This window comes from Thalassophryne amazonica, chromosome 16 (genome assembly GCF_902500255.1).
Source record: "Thalassophryne amazonica chromosome 16, fThaAma1.1, whole genome shotgun sequence".
In the NCBI taxonomy this organism is placed as follows: Eukaryota; Metazoa; Chordata; class Actinopteri; order Batrachoidiformes; family Batrachoididae; genus Thalassophryne; species Thalassophryne amazonica.
In genome coordinates this window covers 55,474,332-55,490,587 of record NC_047118.1, presented here as the reverse complement: position 1 = coordinate 55,490,587, position 16,256 = coordinate 55,474,332, and the positions used below count along the sequence as shown (strand labels likewise).

The following is a 16,256-nucleotide window of genomic DNA, read 5'->3' as shown; positions in this document are numbered from 1 at the left end:
ATCCTGTCTAGTGGATTTTTATTTTGTTTTAGCACTGTTGTCGTGCGTTGCCTGTGCTGCTCCACAGCCTGTCCAGTGGATTTTTATTTTTATTTTATTTTTTAGCACTGTTGTTGTGCGTTACCTGTGCTGCTCCACAGCCTGTCCAGTGGATTTTTATTTTTATTTTATTTTTTAGCACTGTTGTTGTGCGTTACCTGTGCTGCTCCACAGCCTGTCTAGTGGATTTTTATTTTATTTTAGCACTGTTGTCGTGCGTTACCTGTGCTGCTCCACAGCCTGTCTAGTGGATTTTTATTTTGTTTTAGCACTGTTGTCGTGCGTTGCCTGTGCTGCTCCACAGCCTGTCCAGTGGATTTTGATTTTGATTTTATTTTTTTTGGCACTGTTGTCGTGTGTTACCTGTGCTGCTCCACAGCCTGTCTAGTGGATTTTTATTTTATTTTTTACCACTGTTGTCGTGTGTTACCTGTGCTGCTCCGCAGCCTGTCCAGTGGATTTTTATTTTATTATTTTATTTTATTTATTTATTTATTTTTTTATCACTGTTGTCGTGCGTTACCTGTACTGCTCCACAGCCTGTCCAGTGGATTTTTATTTTATTTTTTAGCACTGTTGTCGTGCGTTACCTGTGCTGCTCCACAGCCTGTCCAGTGGATTTTTATTTTATTTTTACCACTGTTGTCGTGCGTTACCTGTGCTGCTCCACAGCCTGTCCAGTGGATTTTGATTTTTATTTTATTTTTTTGGGCGCTGTTGTCGTGCGTTACCTGTGCTGCTCCACAGCCTGTCCAGTGGATTTTTATTTAGCGCTGTTGTCGTGCGTTGCCTGTGCTGCTCCACAGCCTGTCCAGTGGATTTTGATTTTGATTTTATTTTTTTGGCACTGTTGTCGTGTGTTACCTGTGCTGCTCCACAGCCTGTCTAGTGGATTTTTATTTTATTTTTTACCACTGTTGTCGTGTGTTACCTGTGCTGCTCCGCAGCCTGTCCAGTGGATTTTTATTTTATTATTTTATTTTATTTATTTATTTATTTTTTTATCACTGTTGTCGTGCGTTACCTGTACTGCTCCACAGCCTGTCCAGTGGATTTTTATTTTATTTTTTAGCACTGTTGTCGTGCGTTACCTGTGCTGCTCCACAGCCTGTCCAGTGGATTTTTATTTTATTTTTACCACTGTTGTCGTGCGTTACCTGTGCTGCTCCACAGCCTGTCCAGTGGATTTTGATTTTTATTTTATTTTTTTGGGCGCTGTTGTCGTGCGTTACCTGTGCTGCTCCACAGCCTGTCCAGTGGATTTTTATTTAGCGCTGTTGTCGTGCGTTACCTGTGCTGCTCCACAGCCTGTCCAGTGGATTTTTATTTTGTTTTAGCACTGTTGTCGTGCGTTACCTGTGCTGCTCCACAGCCTGTCTAGTAGATTTTTATTTTGTTTTAGCACTGTTGTCGTGCGTTACCTGTGCTGCTCCACAGCCTGTCTAGTGGATTTTTATTTTGTTTTAGCACTGTTGTCGTGCGTTACCTGTGCTGCTCCACAGCCTGTCTAGTGGATTTTTATTTTGTTTTAGCACTGTTGTCGTGCGTTACCTGTGCTGCTCCACAGCCTGTCTAGTGGATTTTTATTTTGTTTTAGCACTGTTGTCGTGCGTTACCTGTGCTGCTCCACAGCCTGTCTAGTGGATTTTTATTTGTTTTAGCACTGTTGTTGTGCGTTACCTGTGCTGCTCCACAGCCTGTCTAGTGGATTTTTATTTTGTTTTAGCACTGTTGTTGTGCGTTACCTGTGCTGCTCCACAGCCTGTCTAGTGGATTTCTATTTTGTTTTAGCACTGTTGTCGTGCGTTACCTGTGCTGCTCCACAGCCTGTCTAGTGGATTTTTATTTTGTTTTAGCACTGTTGTCGTGCGTTGCCTGTGCTGCTCCACAGCCTGTCCAGTGGATTTTTTATTTTTATTTTATTTTTTAGCACTGTTGTTGTGCGTTACCTGTGCTGCTCCACAGCCTGTCTAGTGGATTTTTATTTTATTTTAGCACTGTTGTCGTGCGTTACCTGTGCTGCTCCACAGCCTGTCTAGTGTCGGATTCCCTGTTTGGGAATCCGCTAGCTTAGCGTAGCTACTAGCTCTTAGCCGTTTTAGCATGGCGGCTTCTCCTGTCTCTCCCGTACTTTTCTGCTCTGGGTGTGAAATGTTTAGTTATTCCTCGGCCTCTTTTAGCAGTAACGGTACATGTAATAAGTGCAGCTTATTCGTAGCTTTGGAGGCCAGGCTGGGCGAATTGGAGGCTCGGCTCCGCACCGTGGAAAATTCTACAGCTAGCCAGGCCCCTGTAGTCGGTGCGGACCAAGGTAGCTTAGCCGCCGTTAGTTCCCCCCTGGCAGACCCCGTGCAGTCGGGAAGGCAGGCTGACTGGGTGACTGTGAGGAGGAAGCGTAGCCCTAAACAGAAGCCCCGTGTACACCGTCAACCCGTTCACATCTCTAACCGTTTTTCCCCACTCGACGATACACTCGCCGAGGATCAAACTCTGGTTATTGGCGACTCTGTTTTGAGAAATGTGAAGTTAGCGACACCAGCAACCATTGTCAATTGTCTTCCGGGGGCCAGAGCAGGCGACATCGAAGGACATTTGAAATTGCTGGCTAAGGCTAAGCGTAAATTTGGTAAGATTGTAATTCACGTCGGCAGTAATGACACTCGGTTACGCCAATCGGAGGTCACTAAAATTAACATTGAATCGGTGTGTAACTTTGCAAAAACAATGTCGGACTCTGTTGTTTTCTCTGGGCCCCTCCCCAATCAGACCGGGAGTGACATGTTTAGCCGCATGTTCTCCTTGAATTGCTGGCTGTCTGAGTGGTGTCCAAAAAATGAGGTGGGCTTCATTGATAATTGGCAAAGCTTCTGGGGAAAACCTGGTCTTGTTAGGAGAGACGGCATCCATCCCACTTTAGAGGGAGCAGCTCTCATTTCTAGAAATCTGGCCAATTTTTTGGGATCCTCCAAACTGTGACTGTCTAGCGTTGGGACCAGGAGGCAGAGCTGTGGTCTTATACACCTCTCTGCAGCTTCTCTCCCCCTGCCATCCCCCTATTACCCCATCCCCGTAGAGACGGTGCCTGCTCCCAGACCACCAATAACTAGCAAAAATCTATTTAAGCATAAAAATTCAAAAAGAAAAAATAATATAGCACCTTCAATTGCACCACAGACTAAAACAGTTAAATGTGGTCTATTAAACATTAGGTCTCTTTCTTCTAAGTCCCTGTTGGTAAATGATATAATAATTGATCAACGTATTGATTTATTCTGCCTAACAGAAACTTGGTTACAGCAGGATGAATATGTTAGTTTAAATGAGTCAACACCCCCGAGTCACACTAACTGTCAGAATGCTCGTAGCACGGGCCGGGGCGGAGGATTAGCAGCAATCTTCCATTCCAGCTTATTAATTAATCAAAAACCTAGACAGAGCTTTAATTCATTTGAAAGCTTGTCTCTTAGTCTTGTCCATCCAAATTGGAAGTCCCAAAAAACAGTTTTATTTGTTATTATCTATCGTCCACCTGGTCGTTACTGTGAGTTTCTCTGTGAATTTTCAGACCTTTTGTCTGACTTAGTGCTTAGCTCAGATAAGATAATTATAGTGGGCGATTTTAACATCCACACAGATGCTGAGAATGACAGCCTCAACACTGCATTTAATCTATTATTAGACTCTATTGGCTTTGCTCAAAAAGTAAATGAGTCCACCCACCACTTTAATCATATTTTAGATCTTGTTCTGACTTATGGTATGGAAATAGAAGACTTAACAGTATTCCCTGAAAACTCCCTTTTGTCTGATCATTTTTTAATAACATTTACATTTACCCTGATGGACTACCCTGCAGTGGGGAATAAGTTTCATTACACTAGAAGTCTTTCAGAAAGCGCTGTAACTAGGTTTAAGGATATGATTCCTTCTTTATGTTCTCTAATGTCATATACCAACACAGAGCAGAGTAGCTACCTAAACTCTGTAAGGGAGTTAGAGTATCTTGTCAATAGTTTTACATCCTCATTGAAGACAACTTTGGATGCTGTAGCTCCTCTGAAAAAGAGAGCTTTAAATCAGAAGTGTCTGACTCCGTGGTATAACTCACAAACTCGTAGCTTAAAGCAGATAACCCGTAAGTTGGAGAGGAAATGGCGTCTCACTAATTTAGAAGATCTTCACTTAGCCTGGAAAAAGAGTTTGTTGCTCTATAAGAAAGCCCTTCGTGAAGCTAGGACATCTTTCTACTCATCACTAATTGAAGAAAATAAGAACAACCCCAGGTTTCTTTTCAGCACTGTAGCCAGGCTGACAAAGAGTCAGAGCTCTATTGAGCTGAGTATTCCATTAACTTTAACTAGTAATGACTTCATGACTTTCTTTGCTAACAAAATTTTGACTATTAGAGAAAAAATTACTCATAACCATCCCAAAGATGTATCGTTATCTTTGGCTGCTTTCAGTGATGCCGGTATTTGGTTAGACTCTTTCTCTCCGATTGTTCTGTCTGAGTTATTTTCATTAGTTACTTCATCCAAACCATCAACATGCTTATTAGACCCCATTCCTGCCAGGCTGCTCAAGGAAGTCCTACCATTATTTAATGCTTCAATCTTAAATATGATCAATCTATCTTTGTTAGTTGGTTATGTACCACAGGCCTTTAAGGTGGCAGTAATTAAACCATTACTTAAAAAGCCATCACTTGACCCAGCTATCTTAGCTAATTATAGGCCAATCTCCAACCTTCCTTTTCTCTCAAAGATTCTTGAGAGGGTAGTTGTAAAACAGCTAACTGATCACCTGCAGAGGAATGGTCTATTTGAAGAGTTTCAGTCAGGTTTTAGAATTCATCATAGTACAGAAACAGCATTAGTGAAGGTTACAAATGATCTTCTTATGGCTTCGGACAGTGGACTTATCTCTGTGCTTGTTCTGTTGGACCTCAGTGCTGCTTTTGATACTGTTGACCATAAAATTTTATTACAGAGATTAGAGCATGTCATAGGTATTAAAGGCATTGCGCTGCGGTGGTTTGAATCATATTTGTCTAATAGATTACAGTTTGTTCATGTAAATGGGGAATCTTCTTCACAGACTAAAGTTAATTATGGAGTTCCACAAGGTTCTGTGCTAGGACCAATTTTATTCACTTTATACATGCTTCCCTTGGGCAGTATTATTAGACGGTATTGCTTAAATTTTCATTGTTACGCAGATGATACCCAGCTTTATCTATCCATGAAGCCAGAGGATACGCACCAATTAGCTAAACTGCAGGATTGTCTTACAGACATAAAGACATGGATGACCTCTAATTTCCTGCTTTTAAACTCAGATAAAACTGAAGTTATTGTACTTGGCCCCACAAATCTTAGAAGCATGGTGTCTAACCAGATCGTTACTCTGGATGGCATTTCCCTGATCTCTAGTAATACTGTGAGAAATCTTGGAGTTATTTTTGATCAGGATATGTCATTCAAAGCGCATATTAAACAAATATGTAGGACTGCCTTTTTGCATTTACGCAATATCTCTAAAATCAGAAAGGTCTTGTCTCAGAGTGATGCTGAAAAACTAATTCATGCATTTGTTTCCTCTAGGCTGGACTATTGTAATTCATTATTATCAGGTTGTCCTAAAAGTTCCCTAAAAAGCCTTCAGTTGGTTCAGAATGCTGCAGCTAGAGTACTGACGGGGACTAGCAGGAGAGAGCATATCTCACCCGTGTTGGCCTCCCTTCATTGGCTTCCTGTTAATGCTAGAATAGAATTTAAAATTCTTCTTCTTACTTATAAGGTTTTGAATAATCAGGTCCCATCTTATCTTAGGGACCTCATAGTACCATATTACCCCATTAGAGCGCTTCGCTCTCAGACTGCGGGCTTACTTGTAGTTCCTAGGGTTTGTAAGAGTAGAATGGGAGGCAGAGCCTTCAGCTTTCAGGCTCCTCTCCTGTGGAACCAGCTCCCAATTCAGATCAGGGAGACAGATACCCTCTCTACTTTTAAGATTAGGCTTAAAACTTTCCTTTTCGCTAAGGCTTATAGTTAGGGCTGGATCGGGTGACCCTGGACCATCCCTTGGTTATGTTGCTTTAGACGTAGACTGTGTTTCATAATTATTGTATGGCCTTGCCTTGCAATGTGGAGCGCCTTGGGGCAACTGTTTGTTGTGATTTGGCGCTATACAAGAAAAAAGTTGATTGATTGATTGATTGATTATTCATTGTAGCACTATCTGTATAGAATATTTCCCCCATTTTTAAATTTTCTCTAAGTCCACGAACATAAGGAAAATCCAAGGGACAATTGTAAGCTGTTCTATCATTCAAATGATAAACAGCTGTTACCACAATTTACTTTTAATCATTGTTAAATGCATTGAACAGGATGCTGCTGCAGCCTGTGTCTAAAGCATGTAACAAAACTCTTAAATGTAGCCCTAAATGCTCTCCTGTCCTCCTTTTCATTCAGCTGTAACACCACAACTGTGTCCGGTTTGTTTCTGATAGGGATTTTTTTTTTAAGCTGGGAGAGAGACAGGAAGCAAAGGGAAAGGAAAGGGAGTTGACTCACTCTGTCCTCACATCTGAGAGCGCAGCAGAAACCTTAATAACAATGTTATGACACAACATTGTGCTTCAGTACACGTCCCCAAGCACACAAAACCCCTTTGAAAGATCAGAAACAAGATTGCATTTACATGTCACTGTACCTTGTAGCACAGGGTTGCTAGATTTGAGGGCGACTCCTCTCGAACGGCTCTTATCTCTGCTGCGGGCACCAGTGCAAAAACATCCTGGACTGTGGTGGTGGTGTCTGCCCAGAACTGGTCCCAGAAGGCATCGTCCGTGGCCTCCACTGGCTGTAACAAATGAGATTTCCACAAGAATCCTCACACCACAGGTTTTGGAATACACTCAGCCTAATTAAATATGGCTTGAGTGGTGTTGCATCATCAGACGATCTACAGTGGGATTCTAGTCCCGTTTCTCTGATTCTCAAACTGATTCTGAGGGGATTCCCTGTGTACGTCATCATTTTAGTAAATTTAATATTCATTTTTGCTGTGGTATGCTAGCATGTTCCTGAAACTGCTGGATTTGAAGAATACACTATTTACAGACCCACACTGTGTTGACATCGACACAGTGAGTTTGAGGATCGATGCCTCATCTTAAAGAATCCTGGTTTGTTCCAAATATGAAGTAGTAAGTCTTATCGAGGGCTTGTAGCATGAGAATGGAGTATTAACCTGTGAAGTTTCAGAGGGTTAATACCTGCTCAGTGTGGAGACACGGCTGAATCAACATTCAGATCGACTCACCACGGGCAAAAAAAAAAAAAAAAAAAAAAAAAAAAAGCATTTTTGAAGATTCTTGGACCATACTCTGCCTAGTCTACTTCCTTAAAACTAATACTCTTCCAACAGCATGTCAGTATTTCTGGTCCAATACGAGATACACAAAAATGTGTGACGTACAGCAAGTGAGAGAGGTTTGTTGGAACTGTTAGCTACTGCTTGAAGTGTTCAAACCAAGATGTATTGTGAGTACCAAACTACAGTGTGCTCTAACTCAAGGCATAGTTCTCAGCTGGTTCTGTAACAAGTAGATTGCAATAGAGCGTGACGTAGCATGTCTGTGCCTCATTAATGGACCTGATATCAAATACATTCAAAGAAATAGATGACTAAATAGTAACTACATCTTAACTATACCTTAACTAGTTACATTCCATAAATAGCTGCCCTGCATCACTGGTATGTCATCTCTGGGGTGAAAATTTTTATGACATACAAAAATGTGACGTATTCTGTAACAGGAAACAATAAGTAAGTTTACATGTTCCCATGCAACAAGCCCTAAGCACTGAGTTCTGTTGGTGCCTGTGAGTATCTCCAGATTCCAAAGCATGAAGTGGACAAGAGTCTATGTCTCCAGAATGATGCAGGTTACTTCCCCAGCCAAGGGAGTTCACTCACTCTGTCCTCACATCTGAGAGAGCAGCAGAAACCTTAATAACAATGTTATGACACAACACTGAATCCCTTACAAGGCTGGAGAAGTAACCTGTCCCAGTCTATCCATTTACAGTTGGGTAAATTGGGACAGTGCAGATGCAATGTGTTTAGTCCAAGGACACAGGTATCCTGAGAAGGAATCAAACCCAAGTCTACATAGTGGTTACCCAATTCCAATCCCACTGATTTACCTGCAATAATGAATCTTCTCCAAATGCATGAACTTTTTGAGAAGTGGTTGTAGGTACAACATGTCCATAAGTACAATAAAAGAAGATCCATAGTTGCGTATTTGTCACTTTATAGCTTGCTGAAAACTGTTCAGAAAATTGTGCTTTGGAGCTGATTTAGCCCTCAGCAACTTCCACACTGCAGCACATCAGATGTTTCAAATGTTGGTAATTATTTCTCATGTTATAGTACTAATTTGGTGAGTAAGCATTTCTCTGAGAGAGAGAGAAAAATAATTCTGATTTGTGAGGCATTAAGAATTATAAAACCATTTCACACCTATATTTAAAATGTATAAGAGGTCTGTCCAAAAAGTATTGGACCTTATTATTTTTTGCAAAAACCATATGGATTCAAATCACGTGTGATTGCATCAGCCAAGCTTGAACCTTCGTGCGCATGCGTGAGTTTTTTCACGCCTGTCGGTTGCGTCATTCGCCTGTGAGCAGGCTTTGTGTGAGCACTGGTCCACCCCTCTCGTCATTTTTTTATTGCGAATAAATGTCTGAACGATTTGGAGCTTTGCTGCATCAATTTTTTTCCAGAAACTGTGAGAGACCTCCAGGTGGACACCGTTCGGAAAATTAATATGGCTTTCAGGGACGATTTTGTGGGGATTACACAGATTAAGAAGTGTTACTGCCACTTTAAGGACGGCCCACAACTGCTGAGAGCGCGCTGCGCTCCCAGTGCCGATCGACAGGCTGAAGCAACCGGATCATTTCCAACGTGAAGGCTTTGTTGATCCGGGACATCGTCCGACTTCCACAAAAAAGGAAAAAGGCGTGGACACCAGCACTTTTTCGGCACATTCCACTGTTAAAGAAGTTTTTTTTCATGGAAAGAAAAGCGGACGGATGCGCCACCGTGCCGTTCATGGCGCGGGACAAAACCACCTCCGTGTTGGTCTCACAGGACGGCTTTGAGATGGCTTTCAGACGGCTGTCGGTGGGTTTTCAGTCGTGTGACTAACCGAGAAATTGTGGATGAGCTGGACATGCCAGAACATGTCCTGTGAGGCTTCATTACGGCGTTGCTTTGCGCCATGCGGCTCCACGGCGACGCGCGAAATTCCTCCGCATGTCTGTCTCAATGTGCCGAAAAAGTGCTGATGTCCACGTCTTCTGCAATTCCTGTGCTAGTCAGAGGATGTCCCGGATAAAACACAGCATCCAGTTTGGAAATGAACGGCACATTCCACTGTTACAGGAGTTTTTGTCATGGAAAGATGAGCGGAGGAATTCTGCGCATCGCGGTGGAGCCGCATGGTGCAAAGCAACGCCGTGATGAAGCCTCACAGGACATGTTCTGGCATGTCCAGGCTCATCCACAATTTTTCGGTTAGTCACACGACTGAAAACCCACTGACAGCTGTCTGAAAGCCATCTCAAAGCCGTCCTGTGAGACCAACACTGAGGTGGTTTTGTCCCGCGCCATGAACGGCACGGTGGCACATCTGTCCGCTTTTCTTTCCATGAAAAAAAAACTCTAGTTGATTCAGCCTGACGATCGGCGCTGGGAGCGCGGCACGCTCTCAGCAGTTGTGGGCCGTCCTTAAAGCGGCAGTAACACTCCTTAATCTGTGAAATCCCCACAAAATCGTCCCTGAAAGCCATATTAATTTTCCGAACGGTGTCCACCTGGAGGTCTCTCACAGTTTCTGGAAAAAAATTGATGCAGCAAAGCTCCAAATCGTTCAGACATTTATTCGCAATAAAAAAAACGAGGAGAGGGGTGGACCAGTGCTCACACAAAGCCTGCTCCCAGGCGAATGACGAAACCGACAGGCGTGAAAAAACTCACGCATGTGCACGAAGGTTCAAGCTTGGCTGATGCAATCACACGTGATTCAAATCCATATGGTTTTCGCAAAAAATAAAAAGGTCTGATACTTTTTGGACAGACCTCGTATTGCTCATGTATGACAACCATACTCATGTCTGTATCAGGTAATACTTGCATTATAAAAATAAGGTGAATAATTAGACATAAAATGCAAATATTAGTTCTCTGATACAATTCTGTGATTGCATTTTACAACCCCAATTCCAGTGATGTTGGGACATTGTGTAAAATGTAAATAAAAACAGAATACAATGATTTGCAAATCCTCTTCAACTTATATTTGATTTAATGCACCACAAAGACAAGATATTTAATGTTCAAACTCATAGACTTTATTGTTTTTGTACAAATATTTGCTCATTTTGAAATGGATGCCTGCAACACTTTTCAGAAAAGCTGGGACAGTGGTATGTTTACCACTGTGCTACATCACCTTTCCTTCTAACAACACTCAATAAGCGTTTGGGAACTGAGGACACTAATTGTGAGTGCCATGATTGGGTATAAAAGGAGCATCCCCAAAAGCCTCAGCCATTCACAAGCAAAGATGGGGCGAGGATCACCACTTTGTGAACAACTGCGTAAAAATAGTCCATCAGTTTAAGAACAATGTTTCTCAATGTTCAATTGCAAGGAATTTAAGGATTCCATCATCTACAGTCCATAATATAATCAGAAGATTCTGAGAATCTGGAGAACTTTCTACACGTAAGCGGCGAGGCTGAAAACCAACATTGAATGCCCTTCGATTCCCTCAGGCGGCACTGCATTAAAAACCGACATCATTGTGTAAAGGATCTTACCACGTGGGCTCAGGAACATTTCAGAAAACCATTGTCAGTTAACACTGTTCATCGCTACATCTACAAGTGCAAGTTAAAACGCTACCATGCAAAGTGAAAGCCATACATCAACAACATCCAGTAACACTGCCCCCTTCTCTGGGCCCAAGCTCATTTGAAATGGACAGACACAAAGTGGAAAAGTGTGCTGTGGTCTGATGAGTCCACATTTCAGATTGTTATTGGATTGTTTTGTGCAAAGTTCAAAACAATCCAATAAGTAAGTTGCCCATGGCATGGGCATCTTACACATCCGTGATGGCACCATCAGTGCTGAATGGTACATGCAGGTTTTGGAGGAACACATCCTGCCATCCAAGCAATGTCTTTTTCAGGGACGTCCCTGCTTATTTGAATGAGACAATGCCAAGCCACATTCTGCACGTGTTACAACAGCATGGCTTCGTAGTAAAAGAGTGCAGGTACTAGACTGGCCTGCCTGCAGTCCAGACCAGTCGCCCTTGAAAATGTGTGGCGTTTTATGAAGCTCAAAATATGACAACGGAGACCCCGGACTGTTGAACAGCTGAAGTCGTACATCAAGCAAGACTGGGAAAGAATTCCACCTACAAAGCTTCAACAATTGGTGTCCTCAGTTCCCAAATGCTTATTGAGTGTTGTTAGAAGGAAAGGTGATGTAACACAGTGGTAAAGATACCACTGTCCTAGCTTTTTTGAAATGTGTTGCAGGCATCCATTTCAAAATGTGCAAATATTTGCACAAAAACAATAAAGTCTATCAGTTTGAACATTGAATAACTTGTCTTTGTGGTGTATTCAAATGAATATAGGTTGAAGAGGATTTGCAAATCATTGTATTCTGTTTTTATTTACATTTTACACAACGTCCCAACTTCATTGGAAATGGGGGTGTACAGTGGCTCTGCATGTTACATTTCTGTTTGTGGTGAAATGTAGTGTATTTGATACCTTTAAAAATACAACTTGGTTCAAGATACCAAGTTCATATTTTGTGAATATATTAATGAAGACATGCTCTTTCTAGTGGTAAAATTATTTTCATAATAGACCTTGTCATACACAAGCAATAAGGCAGAAATTTTGTTTGGTGCTTACTGTGAATAATAACATCAGTTTGTGAAAGCATCAAAAAAAGAAAAGAAAAAAAAAAAATCAGAGCTGCCAGTCAGTAACATTTTCTGAAATCTGGTGATTTGAGATGGATTTACACAATTTCTGGAAACCTTTGATCACTGGTGAAAATGTTCATATTAAGGAGTCAGAACTGTAGGTACCATGGGCTCGAACATTTGCCTGATTATCTGTTTGACTTTCTGCATTACTCAAAAAATTGAAATGATTATTGGTATCATGATCAGTTTTACCAAGGAGAACATCTTCCATATTTTGGTCCTAAATAGGATCCCGATGTGGAGTTGCATCCTTGTGTTGCTGTTATGTTTACTGTTACATGCATAGCAAGACAAGTCATTTTTCAACACTTTGGTCAAACATTTAAAGAGTTCTCAGCCAACTGAAACAAACATTGGCTGAATAATCAATCTTCTGAAAAAGTGATGACCACTTTATACCACCCATGTAGTTGTATGTAGATTGGAAATGCATTCATACGTATTTACACTGCTGTTCAGTTTGGCCTACCCAATCAGAATCGATCCTCAATGAGTTTTGGGCACATTAACATTTGTAGTGTATCCTCTTGGATTTTTATTAGTAAATGGTAAATGGACTGCATTTATATAGCACTTATCCATCTCTATCAGAAGCTCAAACTGCTTTACAATAATGCCTCGCATTCACCTATTCACACACACTCACACACTAATGTCAGGGAGCTGCCATGCAAGGCACTCACTACACACCGGGAGCAACGTGGAGATTAAGGACCTTTCCCAATGGCCCTTGGTGACTTTCTGGGCAGACGGGGGTTTGAACCAATTTGTAGTGGGAACATGCCAGTCTGCACGATCCACCAACACTGCACCCCCCACACCACAAATAATAACAGCAACAACAATAATAATAGTTGCTGTTTTTGTATGTAAAACAAAAATGTCTTTAAAAGTGTACCTTTACTCTAAAAAGAAGAGGGGGGCTTTCAACCCCTTGCCCCTCTGGCTACGCACCTGTACTAGCTCTGTAAGCAGAAGGAAAATAGCCACAACAACAAACAACAACAACAACAAAACTCATTTATTTTTGTGGAAATCTCGACCTGATTATAAAGAAGAGTATATCACGTGTGTTCTATTGTATTTCGAGCAAAGGAGAAAGAAATGCTTTTAAAACTGGCAGCATGGCAGCACTGATCACTAGAGATGGGTATTGAGAGCCGGTTCCTTTTGGGTATCGTTAAGAAATGATTCGATCCACCGACATCAATAACCTTTTTTACTTAATGATTCCCTTATCGGTCCTTCAGAGTGGCCGTTGTTTTTGGGGGTGTTTGTCAGGAAAATTATTATTTCTCTACATTGATTACAGACCCTGCAGCGGATCTGTAATCAACTTTTCTGCAGCGCGGCTTTGCTTTGAACCTTGAACCAATCGAAGCAGTGATTTGCAGATCGAAGCAGTGCTTCGATCATTGCTTCACTGATTAATTATTTTCTTTCGCTTTCCCCCGCTAAAACCCTAAAGAGCATATGGCTGTGAGTATTATTTACCTTTTTTATGTTAAACCGACCTGTTATGGTCTTCTAAAACAGTTGATAGATGTATTTTATAACAAAAACAGGACCGATGCTAACACGTTAGCATGTCTATGGCATTTTCAATGTTAAAATTAGCATTAAGCTGTTGCAGCTGTCAAGTGTTTGTTGCCGTAAAAGAGTCAAATGTATTACAAATTGTAATATTTTTTTTTAATTTATTTTTGTTTATATATTAATAATAATAATAGCAAGCACAACAATAATAGTAATAATAACTAATCTAATGATTATATACCATTTTAGAGAAAGAGACAAAAAGAACCTGAATAAAAACACAACAGAAAATATAAAACCATCTAACAATGAACATACATAAATAAATAAATAAATACATACATACAGAAATAAATAAGTGTTTCCTGTGAACACCTAGTGACTCTTACACCTCCATTTCATTCCTGTCTTATTTAATGACAATTTGTTTCGTTCAAACCATATTTTCAATGTGTTAATTTCTTCAGTGATTTCCTCCAGAACTATCTGCCAATCTAGAAAACTGCTGCATCCTAGTAAGAGCAGAATACTACTGGAATAAATTTGAATAAGGAAAGTTGGGTTTTTTTTCCTCACCAAAATGGATGCTGCACTCACTCCAGTTTATTGTCTGGAATAGTCCCAGATTGCATTTCAGAGCTTCTAGAATTCAAAACATTTTCGTGCACGTGGTGTTGGGGGGTAATTTTGGGTTTCAGGTTTTTTTTTTGTTTTTCACCACTTTCATCCCTGAATATGTGAAATCGTGAGTCACTTTTGTGCGGATTAATGTTACTAACTGGGACTCCTGTCTTATTGTGAGAAAGAAACGAGAATCGTCCTCCGTTCTGTTCACACAGCTGCAAATGCTGTGCGGCTCTCTGCCGAGTCAAGTTAGAACGATAGAATCCAGTCGGAATTAATAACGTCAAAGGGAAACATCGTTTTGTTTATTTTTATTTATGTCCAGAGATCAAGGATACAGTGACCAATTTCATATTTATTTACTTTAAGACTCAATGAAATATATAGAAACCCTGTAAAGCCTACTTTTAGTACAAAATTCACAAAAGGTATTGATAAGGGAATCGATAAGGAATCGGATCGATAAGCGGAATCGATAATGGCATCGATAGATAAAATCTTATCAATACCCGTCCCTACTGATCACTGCCCTTTATTGCACCGCACTTACGAAACTGGAGACTGACGCTCTGTCAGTGAACTGAAGAATGTAATTCTGTAGAATATTTTGTTCCCCAGTTTGTTTCAACATCAACGCATATGCTGACTAAATAAACGTGTGCGCATGACGGAATGTTGGGGCTAGTTATAATCTGAATTAATGGCAGCAGCCCCCCGAAAATGTCTACAGAGGAAACATTGGGATGCACTTTGATATGAATAAGCTTTGCAATCTGAAAATCAAAAATGTATTTTAATGCCAAGAGTAAATGGGGTCTTATATGCAGCTCAATGTCACACCCAAGATTAAGCAATTTGGGGTCTTGCTATAGGGCATTTTTTGAGACAGAGGGGTACCATTTCCTGTCAGCTTTACAGTCAACCACCCTGCCCAGGGGAGATTGTCACCCCCCCCCCCCCACACACACACACACACAAATAACAAATCTCTGGCGCCACCCGTCTCTCATGCCATTTAAAATGTCCACTTTATTGGCGCACGGATGCTTCATGTTGCTGTGCAGCATGACGGTGTGTAAACACAGTCTGTGAGGAAGCATTATTATCTGATCTGAGTACAGTGCACCTGCCGCAGCTGCACAATACCTCCTTTACAGATCGAATGACGTCACCAGGCTTTGGTGAATGATAAACGCCATTCATCATGATTATTTGACATCACATTAAAGCAAACAGATAGACCTCATATTATCTTTTAGAATAGTGGACTCGACCATTAGTAAAATGAAAAAGGGGAAAACTCGGGCAAAACGCTGTCGTAATCGGAGATAACATGAAGCATTTGTGTAATTATGATTTTTTTTTTTTTGTAATGAGAGTTTGACATCATCTCTTGGTGATGCTCTCCGGTGCTCTGCGGCGCCCTCTCTCGGCGTCACGTTTAAATTCGGCTGCGCGTAAACATACCTGAGTTTTGGTCGTCAGCTGAATCACCGCTTTCCTAAAGTTGAGTTTGGAGTCGGTGCTGCCCATTGCGTCGACGAGTTTTTCTATTAATGAGACGCGCTGCTGCTGCCGATCGCCCCCCGTTTAATCTGCGTCCTTCGCCTCGGGAGGCGTCATTAGCGGGGGCGGTATTCTTGCTGCTGATTGGCTGAGCAGCCTGCTGCCGGGCGTAATTTCCGGGTAGGGAATAAAATAAACCAATTACTTATTTTTTTGATGCACCAGCTTCACAAATCTTAATATATATATATATATATATATATATATATATATATATATATATATATATATATATATATATATATATATATATATATATATATATATATATAGTTTCTTAATAAAAATAAATTAGATTAGAATTTTAAAATGTCCATTATTTTCCAAAGACGAATTATCTAATTCTAATTCTATTATCAAATCTAATTCTGTTTCCTTCTATCTGCACAAGTTA

General features: G+C 40.9%; 1 protein-coding gene across 1 annotated transcript in view; it reads right to left on the bottom strand.

The window, feature by feature from the left end:
- The window catches only part of hid1a (HID1 domain containing a), a 38,264-nt gene extending 22,324 nt beyond the window's left edge, over nucleotides 1-15,940 (bottom strand). The window contains exons 1-2 of the mRNA XM_034190304.1: nucleotides 15,764-15,940; nucleotides 6,757-6,906 (exon numbers count right to left, since the gene is read on the bottom strand). Of these exons, the coding sequence (XP_034046195.1) occupies nucleotides 6,757-6,906; nucleotides 15,764-15,829 (216 nt within the window). The 5' untranslated portion in view covers nucleotides 15,830-15,940. The remainder of the gene's footprint in view (nucleotides 1-6,756; nucleotides 6,907-15,763) is intronic.
- Between the last annotated feature and the right edge of the window lie 316 nt (nucleotides 15,941-16,256).